The sequence below is a fragment of the Aptenodytes patagonicus genome, chromosome 3, assembly GCF_965638725.1.
Source record: "Aptenodytes patagonicus chromosome 3, bAptPat1.pri.cur, whole genome shotgun sequence".
NCBI lineage: Eukaryota > Metazoa > Chordata > Aves > Sphenisciformes > Spheniscidae > Aptenodytes > Aptenodytes patagonicus.
Genome location: NC_134951.1, coordinates 72,611,078 through 72,624,973, shown reverse-complemented (window position 1 = coordinate 72,624,973; position 13,896 = coordinate 72,611,078). Strand labels below are relative to the sequence as shown.

Below are 13,896 nucleotides of genomic sequence, written 5' to 3'. Positions count from 1 at the left end.
TTAATAAAAAAAAAGGTTCAGAGTTTCTATGCTGGGAGGCTTTCGTAAACGTTAATGAAGTGGCTCAGTCTTTTACAAATCAGTTAATAAAACTGCACTGTAGCAGATGGAGGATGTCTAGGCTCACATTATCCTCAGTTTCTTAAATGCTTATCTGCTTTCTTGTGTCTAAATGATAAACTGTTTTGAGAAATCATAAACAATAAAATACTTTGATTACATCTGTGGGTGAGACAAGGAAGAGGAAGTTCAGAAGTGGTGACCTTTATTTGCATTGGCAGAAACTGGATTTCATATGAAATTTTAAGAGAGAGTTTGTTGTTGTCTTGGATTATCCCAAAAGCTTTTGCTAGCACAAAAAAAAAAGAAAAGAAAAGAAAAACTTAAGCAAAAAAAGCTCAGGTGTAAGTTTGATATTGTCCTGATTTGCTGACTGCAGAAGGAGGTAAAAAAATGCTATTTATGTTTGCACTTTGGGAGGGTAATGTTGTTACCTGCAAATCTCAACATCGTGTATAAACTGTATCGATCTATCCGTGTGTTTATACAACCCTTATCACCAAAATATCTGATTGTATCCATAGCCATTTATTGGATTTTTAAAGATTTCATTAATAAGCCTAACGCCTTTGTGAGATACTAGTAGTTAAGCTTTCAAAACAGATGGGGAATGTAAGTCTCAGTTTCTGCTTTCATCACTTCCAAAGCAGACACAGTAGTCAGCTATTTTCATTACTTAATAGTGCAGGTTTTGGGTCAAGTATGCCTTTAAAGCTAAGCTAAAGTTTCCCATCGATAGTGTCAAGCTAACTGCTTGGTTAGAAGAGATGAAAAACTGTAGGGTAAGAAGGTTTAGAAAACAGCAACAATGATTTGAAATAGTACCTTTAAATCATTATGAGATTTGTAGCTGTACCTAACAGTACCGCGAAGGGTGAAACTGTAACTTTGAGCATAGTGCATGATTTGAAGGTAAATGACCTTAATCTTATTGCTAAACAGTAGATAGGAAAAAACAAGGACATGAATGCTTTTATACATATTTGAATGTGAGTGTGCATGTAGCCTGAAAGAGAAAACTTGCTTAAGTTTTCTTTATAGAGGGAGATTTGTATTTCTTTAATACTTCTTCTAGTCAGAATAAAGCGATAAAAAGTACAAAAAGATCCCTGGGGTTTAGCAGGTTGATATATATTTATTCATTTAGTTTTCTTTTTTATTTTTTGAAGAATTTACCTAACACAGGTAAGAAATAAAGGGTTTTATTTGTTTAATCTATTTATTTATCTGTAATATTTTTAATAGATTTTTGATTCAGCTGGAGGACATGGATTTGCTAGTGTCCAAAATTCAGCCAACTCTGCTGAGGTAAGATATGCCTGTCCTCGTTTGTTTTCAAATTCCTGAATATATTTCACTAAGTGTATGATGAGGCTGGTTCAGAAACCCCACAGAGCTTCATAAAATGCAGTTAGCGTTAGATGGCAGGATTGTAATTCTGCTAATGAAACCACTTTAACGTAAGTTTCTGAACATGCATGGTAGCCTTTTTTAAAAAAAACTAATAATTTTAAAAAAATCCCTAGAAGCTTCTTCACAACACTAATCCTTACAGCGTATACGCTGTCTGAGAGAGATTTGGAACCGAGCTTGTTTGAAAGCATCCTTCACAGTATGGCAAAACCCAAGGTGTATTTTTTCCCCTTTGCCTACTTCAACAGAAGCTGTATGTTTTGAGTATAAAGGCAAATAAAGTCTAATTAAAGTCTGTGGAGCATACCAGCAGAGAAGTGTGAGTTAATATATAGCTGGAGGTTGCCCAAGTAAAGGAAGAGGAAGTGGCATCCCCTCAACTGCATTACTCAGTAAATAGCTGCGGCTGATTTTTTCCAGTGCCCAGGAGGAGGAGAGCTGCTGCTCACCCCTGCCTGGCATGAGTCACGGTCCCTCTCAGCTCCCGCATCCTCGCTGGGGATAGTGTTGCCGTCCCCTGGTCTGGAAGCAAAGCAGGACGCTCCAAAATCCATGATCACATACATGTAGGACCACTGAGTGTTGTCTATGTACTGCGGGGCTTACACAGACAGAATCCTTCTCCCTCGGTAGGCTTGTGCAGGCTCCAAATAAAAAAGTCAAATTAAGTCTTAGGCACAGGGTTTCTGGACTTTGTTTTCTGTATGGTATAGCTGAATTTCTTTAGCAGCAACATGTGCCAGACTCAAAGGGATATTTGTCTTCCCATCTCCCCCCTGTGCCTTTTCCTCCTTTGTTCCCTGAACTAGTTATTCCCCCGATGCAGTTTAAAACTTGAAAGAAGACTTTAAAAAATCATACTACAGTACTGTTCCCTTTCAGCTGAGTTTGTGTACCAGGTATTAGACAAAAGTCAAAATCTGCATTTAAAATGAAATATTGCTCTTGAAAATGATTAACTATAATGAAGAGCTGTAATGAATCTCGTGAGGAAGGTTTGGACAAAGTTCATCATTTCTCATAGGTTTTTATGTTCGATTTTTGTATCATTATGTGCCACATGGTTCATTTTCTCTTCAAGTGCATTCATTTAATGGCTGGGTAGGAAAGAAATATATAATTATGCAGAAGTTATACCACTGGGAGAGGCATCTCCCACTGACAGCAGCTAATCCTATAATGCTGTTTTGCCTCCTGAAAGTGTCTTAGTTACTTGACCACTTGCTTGTTATGTCCTGGGGTGGGAAAGTATTGAAACCAAATCACTCCTCTCTTTTCAAAATAAATTATAATTATGAGGGATTTCTGGGTGAAACGATCTCCTGTAGAGAACACCTACAATTTCCTCCAGAATGTGCCATTGGGTGTGGTGTGGGATGGCATCCATTTCCCACCTCAGAGACAGCAAACACAATTCGTTCCTGTCCGGTCCTGTTAAAACATGGAAAGGTTTGGTCCCTCCTAAACCTGAGGAGAGGCAGAATCTCTTGGGTGCGCCCCTGAAGGTTTCTCCCGAAGGGCTGTGACACCAGTCCCTCGGTTTAGCACCGATCCCCTCGGGGCTGGGAGGTCGACGGTGCTGCCTTGTGCAATGGGGTCTGCAGTGGGTCTCCTGTACTCTGGCGTAATAAGTGCATTTGCTCTTCCTGAACCCTTTTGAGGAGACAGAGAAGGGTTTTGAAGGTGCCAGGGAGCAGGCAGAATGAAGTCCTCTCCCTTTGGTGCCGTGTTGGGGAAGGGACAAGGTCTGGCTTCTTGACCCAGCTCTTGCAACAGGGTTTATGTGTTCTCTGTAGCTGCTGGATAAAAGCAGCCTGCTCCAAATTCGGGCAGGGGCTCGCAGGCCCACTCCCTGGGTAGAGGGGACCAGCGTGGGGGCAGTGTCGCTGCAGATTTTGGGCCAAGCTTTTACAAAGCTTAGCAGGGTTGTGTTTCAAGGCTGAAAAAACCCACCCCAATTTTGATGCTGAAGCAAAGCTTTGGAGCTAAACCTTATCTCTAGAAAAACATTATTATTATTATTATTATTATTATTATTATTATTATTATTATTATTATTATCTCAACCTCATTTCTAAAACCTTTTTTTTAATGGGGATTAAATATAGCGTGGGCATTTTTAAGATCCTGACATTTTGATGAATCATACGACAACTCAGAAATGATTCATCATAACTCTGAAAACCGTTACTTTGGCATCAGCCCAGTTTCATTGGCTGATTTCAAATGAAAAACAAAAACAGCATCAAAACTTTTATAAAATGCTACCTGAGGAGTGCAGTGAATGACGAATAGTGAAGTCTGCCAGAGAGGCTGTATTTTCCCTGAAAAGGATGATAAAAACAGAGGCAAATAGTGGGGGGAAATTATGAAGTAACCTATTGGTCCTGCAGCAGCCCTGTGGCACAACGTGTGACAGTCTGCAAATCCTGGCACCTATTTCTGGAAAATTGGATGGGTTGTTATAACTTTATGTGGCAATGAATGAATGAGCTATTGTAGAATTAGTCACTGCAGGCATAACAAGGAAAAAAAAAGTCCCTTTTCATGTCAGATTTTCTGAGATGGAAAATGTGGATGAAGCAACAGTGCCTTGACTGCAGTTAAGGAACGTAGTAATGTTTAATAGAAGAGGCAAATTTATCTCAAGGCGTATGCTTGAGCACCAGTGTACGTGGCAAGGAAAGGAGAGCATCTTACACTGGCTGCAGAACTTTCTGTCCTGTCTTAAAAGCTTCTGGAAGAAGGTGGCCTTAAACCTATTTCTTATCACCATCATCCTCTGTTTTGGGTTGGTTTTGTTTTTATCTCTGGCAATAGTGAGATTTATTTCTGTTGGACAGATTTGAAGAACTACTGTTGCAGTGCAATAAACCATTGTGGTAGTTACAAACCTCTGAGCTGCTGGGAGCATCTCCCTAGCTGAGGCACCGTAGCTTTGGTTTTCCCTGGAGGAAGCCGCTGGAGAATTCAGTCTGACTCATTCCTGCTCAACTCTCGCAGCCTGCTTGCCTTGCCCTTTCTCCTTTCTGTTATTTACACCGTGGAAGGAGGGCAGCGTTCATTCCCAGGCACTTGATTTAGTGCTTCCTGAGAGGACCATGCTTCTATGGGAATTACCTTCTTCAACGACACCAGTGTTATGAGCAGTCTGGAACCACAGCCACCGAGGTGAAACTTCACCTGGTGTAGATTTCATCGCTCCATTAATTGCAGTAGCATAACAGCATTCCTGTTATGTATAGTAGTTGCTGGATTTTAGTAGGATTTCCATGGACCTGTGTTAATTGAAATTTCATTTTCAACTAGTTAAAAGGGACAGTTGAGCAACAGGTATAAGATTCGTGAATGCCATTAATTCATTAATATTATTCTGCCAAAAGCAGTGTTACGCTGACATCGAATTATTACTGTGCCATACTCTGGGTTGGCTGCAACCTGAATTTCTGCGTTGTTTGGTAATTACCTGAGTAAGATTGCTTACTACATAATTTTCACAGCCACAGTTGTTATTTGGAAAAACAAAATAATATTGGTGTCTCTGTTGCTACTGGTAGATTGTTGTCAATAACTGCTGCCTGCAGCAGGGGAAGCAGTCCCTGTGCAGTGACTTTACTGCAACTTTTAATCGCAGTGCACCCCTGGGCTTGTACCTTGCAGAGCCAGGAGTAAGAATTGCATAATCAAGGGCCTTTATGTAGGCAACAACCCCCCCCAACCCAAACAAACAAACAAAAATACAAAGAAAAAGCATTAGGGAGGTAGGCACTCCCGAGAACAGCTCAGGATATCTTAAGACATGTCTTGGGTGGCAGTTCTGCCACTTTGCAGGGTTATTGGCCCTTTCCATTGACTGTGAGGGGAATTGAGGGACCCTATCTGCATAAACTTAAATGCCTTGATGTGGGTATTTGAGTGACGTGCTGAATAGGCAGACCCAAATATATAGGTGACACTCGAAATTCTGAACAGCTCTCAGTGTTTTTCTTCTTGTGTGGCTTCCTTTGAGACGTGTAGCCTGAAGTGCAGTACAAGAGAAAGTGTGAAAATGAAGGGTGAGAAAATGACAGGGAATTTATTCAGGGTGGATGTTGTTATTTGATCAAGCGGAGTGGCTTTGGGACGAGGGTGAATGTGAAGCAAAATGGTAAACAGGCAAATACCCTGTGCTACCTATGAAACAATATGTTCTTAAACTGTAAATAGAATAGGAACACTTTATTCCTGCTTTAGTCCTTTATTATGTTATGGCAAGCCTTGCTCCACAGTGCTCTCTGCTGGAAGTTTACTATATTATCATTTTCTGTCAAAATTACAATAATTCCGCTTTTTTTGCATTTGTCAATTAGGTAAAATTGTAGTAGTCAGTTCTTCTTAAGAATTCATTCGCACTGTGATATAATATCAGGTAGCTACGAGTTAAATCAACAGTTAATATCAGATAAAGGCATAAAAGCCCGTAATGGGAATGCAGAGGAAGTGCAGTCTGTTCTTAAGAAAATCAAGTCTTTGATAGTGAATGAGAGCAGGTAACAGAACTTTGTCCCTGTCTCGCCATGGGGAAATACACAGTACCATGTCTAAGTACATATCCACTGCAAACTGCCAATGTAATTGTACTTTTGGGTTTTTTTGCAACATCCACATATGTTGTACGTTTTTCCCTTGTTTCCAGCAGCAAGTCGATGACTTTTTGAATGTCTACTGCTCAGTGCCAGAGAGCATCCAGAAGGAGAGTGCTTGGGAAACACAAACATATGTTCACTTTTGTGACGGCCAAGGAGTGGCACTGACCCTCAAGCCAGAGCACAGGGTGGAAGATGTTTTGTCTTTGGCATGCAAGGTACTCAGTTTTCATGTACAATTGCACCTTGTTAATAGCTGTGGACTTGAGAAGGAACGTAATATATCAGAGGATGTCTAAATAGTGAGAGCACGATACCAGCATCTCCCTCTCACTGTATTAAGGCACACTGCTCTGTTTCCTTTAGTTGTGTTATTTGTGTATTGTAGCCGAGGTAGCAGGGTTGTGGAAAGGTTTTCAAGAAGCGTTGCTCCAGTCAGCGCACAGTGAATACTTAAAGAGCGGTGACGGCTTGCCAGGTAGTCAGCCCCTGAGAAATCTCAGCACGTGTCCACTCTACGTTGTCATTGCAGCGACCCCAGTTGTTCTGTACAAATTAATCACAGAGGAGTAACGGGGACTGGTTGAGTTAATGCCAGGAGATTAAGACATTTAAGACTGCTGTGACAAAGGCTATGATATATATTTGCTTCTTAAAGGACCCTTTTAAGCTTTTAATTAAATACCAGCTCTACTTGTGAATTTCAAAGAGTGCATTCCCTTCTGAAAGTCAGTGCCAGCAATTTGAGAGGGTTTGCTATAGATCTTGGGACAGAAAACTGAGTCACAGGTTGAGGGTAAAGTAGAAATACCAATTTTAACTACAGACAAAAGACCAGCACCTCTAGAACATCGCAACGTACCTAGCACCTTTGTCTCCGTATGTGTCAGTGCTTGAATTTAGCTCCAACTTAATGAATCAAGTCACTTAAATTATGCAAACAGGCTTTTTGGAAAAACTAACTTTACTCCCAAGTTCTGTTTTCTGACAACTGGTAAATATAGTTTATTTACTTCACAAATAAAGGGGAAAAACAGGAAAAAAAGGAGTCCTGCTCTGTACAAAATCCAGCTGTAGCTTTTGGCATAGGTTAGTGTGAACTTTCAGGTGAGCTCATTCAACTGGCTTGAAGTTAATGAATTTTGAGGCTTCTAATGGAGGAAAGGACCCAATTTAATGGCTCTTTGCACCTGACAATGTTGTAAACAACAAAAAAAATTATTACAAGTTTCTAAAAATCCAGGGCGAACTATAGTTTTTAAATGAAAATAAGCACGAGATTTAGCCAAGTCACAATGCGTCTCTGTGGCATCACTGAGAATAAATTATCTTCTCATTGCTTTTGCTGGTGGAGACTGAATCCTGGAGAAACAGTTTAATGCCTGGCTTTTTTAAAAATTCACTGTACCTAGTCAGGCTAAAGGGATCGTCTGAGACATTATTTGACCACCAGATGGCACGGTAGAGCTGAAACATTTGGAAGTAGTTACAGTGACATGCACGACCTCTGAAAGGGGAAATAAAATTTATAAACGTAAAATTAAGTTGAAAAGAAAATTCCTTACCTCTCTTACTCCATAATTTCAAAGTATTTGTAATTGTAAAGTTGACTTTTAATTTTTGTTGCCTGTATCGCATGAAAATTTAGTTTTAAATTATTTGATTTTTTTCTTAAATGTTTTTCTGTTTTATTTTTTCTTTCTGTTCTGTGTGTAAAGCTTTTCATAAGCATTCTCTAATGCTGAATACTTTCTGCTAATCTGTCCTGGTTCTTTTCCTTCTTACATTTTCATTCTGCTCTGGTGAGTGTAAGGAATCTTTCTTCTTAACAGAACATGTTTGAATGTTATGTGTATAAGGATAAAGTTCAAAGGGGTTGTTTTTTTTCCCTTCATTCATGCTTTATGGGGTTTATACTTTTCTCATTTCTGTTTTCCATCTGAGGCTTTTGGATAGCACATATAGAAAAAAATGTGCATTTGAATACAATTGTTCAGGATACAGAACACATGCAACTCGTAAACTGTTACACATAATAAAATGTTAAGGTAATTGCTAGTTACTCAGTAGATTTAGATTTTGCAAGCTGCAGAGATGCGTTAAAGAGGTTAAATAACCCTCAGGGATGCAGTCATTCCTCCTCTTTTAGAAATGTTGCTTCCTCCTGTTTTAGAAATGTTGCTCTATTAACATGCTAAAATGAAATGTTTTGTGCAGCGGTCTCACCAGCATCCTGATTTTCAGAGAGAATCCCATCAGGGGCTCGACACTTTTGGGCTAATACCCTTTGGGAATATTCCTATTTCCCTTTGACTTCCTGTTGAGACAGGATTTTTGCTTTGACCTCACGTGGTGAAAAAAAATAGGTGAAACTCTCTGATCGTAGATGAAACCCAGCAATAAAAATAAAATCCAATAAAGGCAAACCCTTAGGGAACCTGCTTCCCATCCCATCCCCTCTCCTAACAGCCCATACATGCATAGACATTTTCTACATCAGAAGAAAAAGTTGCTCAGCAGAACTGAGTCATTAAAAGTAGTCACAGAAAAAGATGGTTGTGAGTTTAAGTTCAAAAGGACAGAAAACAGTTGTGATATCTTTGGAAATATATAGCAGTGCTCAGTTAATCTAATAGCCAAGACAGTGTTTATGAAAGGATTTGGGAGGATCGTAAGGGAAAATGGAAATTGCACTTGAACCTTCTCTTCTAAGCAATGCAGCTAGTTTTGTTTATACCACAAAAATAGTTAGAAAATGTTGAGGATTGCTTTTGCATGATTTCTAATGACCTTTTTGTATGTGTGTGTCAATTCTTTGTCTTCTGGGATTCTGGAAATAAATAACAAATTCCAAACACCATTCTCTTTATTCCTTAGATGAAACAGCTGGAGCCAAGACACTATGGCCTACAACTCAGAAGACTGGTTGATGAAAATACTGAGTATTGTGCTCCTGAACCATACGAATATATAGTAGACCAGGAAAGTGTGACTCGTTTTAGATAAAGCTCTGTGATGTCTGTAGCAACATTTGGATTATCACCTATAAATATGTGTGATTTAGATCTAAAAGAAGGTTTTAAAGCTGTTCCTGGATTGCATTCTGCCATCCTTATTCACACAGTCCATGCCTATGCAGACATTTGGGTAGCTAGGCACTGCAAACACTCTCTTCAAGAACCGTTTGAAGATTTAAGTGGGGCTTCTGGTACAAAAGCAAAGCGTCAGTCTCTGCTCCAGGCTGGGTTTTCTATCTTTAGCTTACTCTGCGTTTAGTCCCACTGATACCGGTGATGCTTGCACAGTAACACAGTTCTCTGTGTAAAGACAGCAAGTTTCGTCTCTTTATTGATGCAAAGAGCATTGTGCTTATTTCTCATGCAGTACCTTTGGGTTTTGATGCTTGCAACTTCAGAATTTGATGACTTCTGTTATTGTTTTTTTCCAACAGGTGTATGATGAAATAGAAATTTGTCCATTAAATGTTTATCACATTCATCTTACGAAGACTGAAAACATAAGTGATTTTGGTAAGCTCTCAGGAATTTTTCTTTTTATTCTTCTCATTGCTTACTTTCTCTCTTCAGGACTTTTCTGTCTCTGAGAGCAGGTAGAGCCATCCTTGATAGCTCGGAGTCTGAGTCTGCAAAGAACTCGAGGCATTATAACAAAGATCCAAACTGGTTGTTTTACACTGGGAAGCACATTTCTTATGTTTGGGAAGGGTCCACTTTCTAATTCTGCTGCGCTGGCCAAATAACTCAAGTGTGGAATCGTCAGAAGACAAATGTCCTTTGCCAGGTTTAATACAATCGGTCTCAGGCCATGGTCAAGGTCTGCCCTTTTCTTTTCTGGTAGTGGGATCCCCTGTTGGCACAGTATCAACAGTGTCCTTTGGTACAAATTCTGACAGGCTTTTTATCCGTGGGAGGTTGTTGTGCCTAGGAATAATTATATACCTTGCAAAGATATGGTGGCGTGGTCCCTCTGGTGTGGTCGACATGCCAGAGGGATGGGATGCCATCCAGAGGGACCTGGACAAGCTCGAGAAGTGGGCCTGTGTGAACCTCCTGAGGTTTAACAAGGCCAAGTGCAAGGTCCTGCACCTGGGTCGGGGCAATCCCTGGTATCAATACAGGCTGGGGGATGAAGGGATTGAGAGCAGCCCTGCCAAGAAGGACTTGGGGGTACTGGTGGATGAAAGGCTGGACATGAGCCAGCAATGTGCGCTCGCAGCCCAGAAGGCCAATCATATCCTGGGCTGCATCAAAAGCAGCGTGGCCAGCAGGTCGAGGGAGGTGATTCTGCCCCTCTGCTCTGCTCTGGTGAGACCCCACCTGGAGTACTGCGTCCAGCTCTGGAGCCCTCAGCATAAGAAAGACACGGACCTGCTGGAGCGGGTCCAGAGGAGGGCCACGAAAATGATGAGGGGGATGGAACACCTCTCCTATGAGGAAAGGCTGAGAGAGTTGGGGTTGTTCAGCCTGGAGAAGAGAAGGAAGGCTTTGGGGAGACCTTATTGCAGCCTCTCAGTACTTAAAGGGGTCTTATAAGAAAGTTGGGGGCAAACTTTTTAGCAGGGCCTGTTGTGAGAGGACAAGGGGGAATGGCTTTAAACTAAAGGGGGTTAGATTTAGACTAGATAGAAGGAAGAAATTTTTTATGCTGAGGGTGGTGAAACACTGGCCCAGGTTGCCCAGAGAGGTGGGCAATGATCTAGTTGAAGATGTCCCTGCCCACGGCAGGGGGGGTTGGACTAGATGACCTTTAGAGGTCCCTTCCAACCCAAACTATTCTATGACTCTATGAAGATACCTTTGTAAGGCAGCTCTGTGCTGTTCTTTAGCTGCAAGTCTGTTGGTATAAATTATTCCTTTCTGGGCTGTCTCACTCACTGGTTTGTATGGATTTGCTGCTTTTTAGTTCTGGTTTCCAGTTTTTGGATCTGTTTAAGACACCTCTATGTCTGATGGACACACAGCAGAAATCGTACCGTAACGATGAGCTGTGTAACTGAAATGTCATATGGGGCTGAGGTAGAAAATATTTTTTTGAAATGTGATTTGTTTTTTTACAGCACAGCATGACATTTCTTGGAAGTTGAAAAGTTGCATTAACTTTAACAGGCCTTACAATGACTGAGAAACAGTGTGATAATTTCTCTGCGCTCCATGGGTGCACGTGTCTCACAGAAGTATCCTCCCTCTGTTGTGTAGAGTCTACTAAATACACAAAATAAAAGGGAAATATTTCCGAGAAAGTTTATTTCATTTAAACCTCTCTTACTTCAGGTTTTGCTGTCACAGCACAAGTTGATGAAAATCAGCATCTCACCCGTATATTTGTAAGTGATGTTCTCCCTGATGGACTGGCATACAAGGAAGGTATTATATTGTATTTATGTTTAATACTGTACTTCATTATCTTTTTAAAGTCCGAAAACATGAAGGAGCTTTAGTACTGCTGTCTGAAATGATTCTTGGCTTTTACTATTCATAGTTTTCTTTCCTGAAGACCATGGAAAGTATGTGATATTAGGAAAGATAATGTACATAGAGTAACTGATTTATCCTTTCAATATAGTGGGGAGAGTTCTTGTTCACCCTTGGAGACAAAGTCTGCGTTCAGCCATCCAACCAAGTGCTTTTGCACAGAGGAACAGGCTGGAGAAAGAGTTCATCTCACACTGGGGAACCTCATGGGCTTGGTCAGTCTCCAAGACCCATCACTTCCACTTTTGCTGGCAATGAAAAGTAGCCTCCCTCCCCAAAATAGTTTTCTGCATACGTTTCTGTGAGTGCCTTCTCTACTGCGCTGCTCAGAAACCGTGCTTCTCTTCATCGGCACAGCAGGCTCACATGAGTTCTCTCTGAAAAACAGGGAGACAAACCCAGAAAAATGGAGACAGAGTTTCATTTGCTACCTGAGGGTAATGACCACTTGGTTGTTGCTGACCTTGAAAGGCAGCGGTTGCCACTGTTTAGATTTATACAGAAGCTGATAAAGACTCCGTCCGCTGTTGTTCCAGTTTTGCATGAATGATTTGATCTGCGTGACTAGTGCCTTATTCTTCCCAGATAATGAAATATGTGTTATCGTGCTGTACACTGGTGGTATCAGAGTCGTGAGAGGTGCCTCTGTTCTAATCTTGAAAGTTGTGCTGCCCTCCCACCCACCAAATTCTGTAGCATCTTTAGAAAGAAACAACTGGATTGCTATACTATGTGTAACACCTATCAAAGTAAGCATGAGGTTGATCTGTATAATTATAGCACAAATAAAGCTCCCATCGATTTTAATGGACTTGTGGTAAGATTAGGCTATTTGAATTAAAATTATAAAAATAAAAGGTGAATCAACATAAGGTTTGGTTTGTGACCCTTTACGTTTTATAGTCCCTCTTTTTTTCTTTTTCTTCTTCTTTCCTTTCACATGCTCCCAGGGCTCCGAGTAGGCAATGAAATCCTGAGCATAAATGGAGAGGCTGTGTCTGATCTTGACCTCAGGCAGATGGAGTTATTGTTTTCAGAGAGAAGCGTAATGCTCACTCTGAGAACAAACCATTACGGGACCCAGCAACCCTTATGTGCATCCTGGTCAGATGGCGACATTTCCAGGGACGCAAAGAGTTTGTTGCCCCCCCCAAACCAGTCGCAGCTCCTGGAAGAGTTTCTAGATAACTTCAAAAAGAACACAGCAAATGGTAAGAGGTTGACAATAATTCCATTACTTTCACCTCACTTCCAATATCGCTGTTTTTTAAAACTCAATTATGTTTAAAATTCTGTGCATGCCTCAGTGAGAAACCCAAGTACAAATTGTTTGAGTTCCATTTATGCTCCATATCTGTCTGTTATTTTATTATTTTCTAGAAAGTAGAAATGGAACAGAATATGATCATTTCTGCAGGGAAATGTTAGTCTTTTAATCTATTTGGCTGCATCATCCAGTATTATCAAGCGCTCTCTTAACTGTTCTGTGTCATCTCGGGTACCTCCAATACATCCATTTCCCAGGCATCGGTGGTTGAAATAATGTGATGGCTTTCAGAGGCAGAAGTATTGTTCCGTGTTTACCATGCTTTACATATGGTAAAGTACCACATGCATTAAGGGTACCTTAAATGCAATAATCATCATCACCTCAGAAAGGAGTCATTTAGCTCTGCTCCCACCCAATGATATTATCGTGTTCCCGTTGGATACAGCTGCTCACTGTGTAGAAGAACGCCTATGAAAACAGCTTTCATAGGGATTGTTTTGCTACTACCTGCTCCTATTTCTTACTCAATGCAATACCACTGTATTAAGCATCGAATGGAGCACATAGCCTAACAGTGCTGTCTCAGGGTGACATCCTGATGGGTTTCCATATGAGGAGCACCAGGCAGGGAAGGTGCCAAAAGCCTACGTGGTAAGGACTGCCCCTGGATGACACCACGGCCCCCCAGCCCCAAGGAAAGTGCCAGTGCTCACTGCTGGGTTGCCTTTTCAGCTGGAAATAAGAGGTGGCACGTAGAGGGGCACTGCCACGCTGGGTGCAGGAGAGCCGTGGTCACCCTTCCCTTCCTTTAGCTGATCTTACTTCATGTGAGAAACACATCTTGTGATACCAGAATACTTGTAAACGCCTGTCTGAAATAGAAAGTACGTGGGGATTTGCTCCCCTTCCTTCCCACGCCTTGACTATTTTTCAAACAAGATAGAAGCAAATTTAACTCTAGTTTCTTGAGTGTAAAAGGTGCAGTTTCCTTGCTGCACCTCTGGGGGTTGCTAGTAAAATTCTGCAGGAAAGCTAG

General features: G+C 41.1%; 1 protein-coding gene across 1 annotated transcript in view; it reads left to right on the top strand.

Annotated features, from left to right (window-relative positions):
- TIAM2 (TIAM Rac1 associated GEF 2) overlaps positions 1–13,896 on the top strand; it is a 148,269-nt gene that overhangs the window by 82,274 nt on the left and 52,099 nt on the right. The window contains exons 9-14 of the mRNA XM_076333810.1: positions 1,306–1,368; positions 6,152–6,316; positions 8,976–9,086; positions 9,550–9,628; positions 11,390–11,482; positions 12,541–12,801. Of these exons, the coding sequence (XP_076189925.1) occupies positions 1,306–1,368; positions 6,152–6,316; positions 8,976–9,086; positions 9,550–9,628; positions 11,390–11,482; positions 12,541–12,801 (772 nt within the window). The remainder of the gene's footprint in view (positions 1–1,305; positions 1,369–6,151; positions 6,317–8,975; positions 9,087–9,549; positions 9,629–11,389; positions 11,483–12,540; positions 12,802–13,896) is intronic.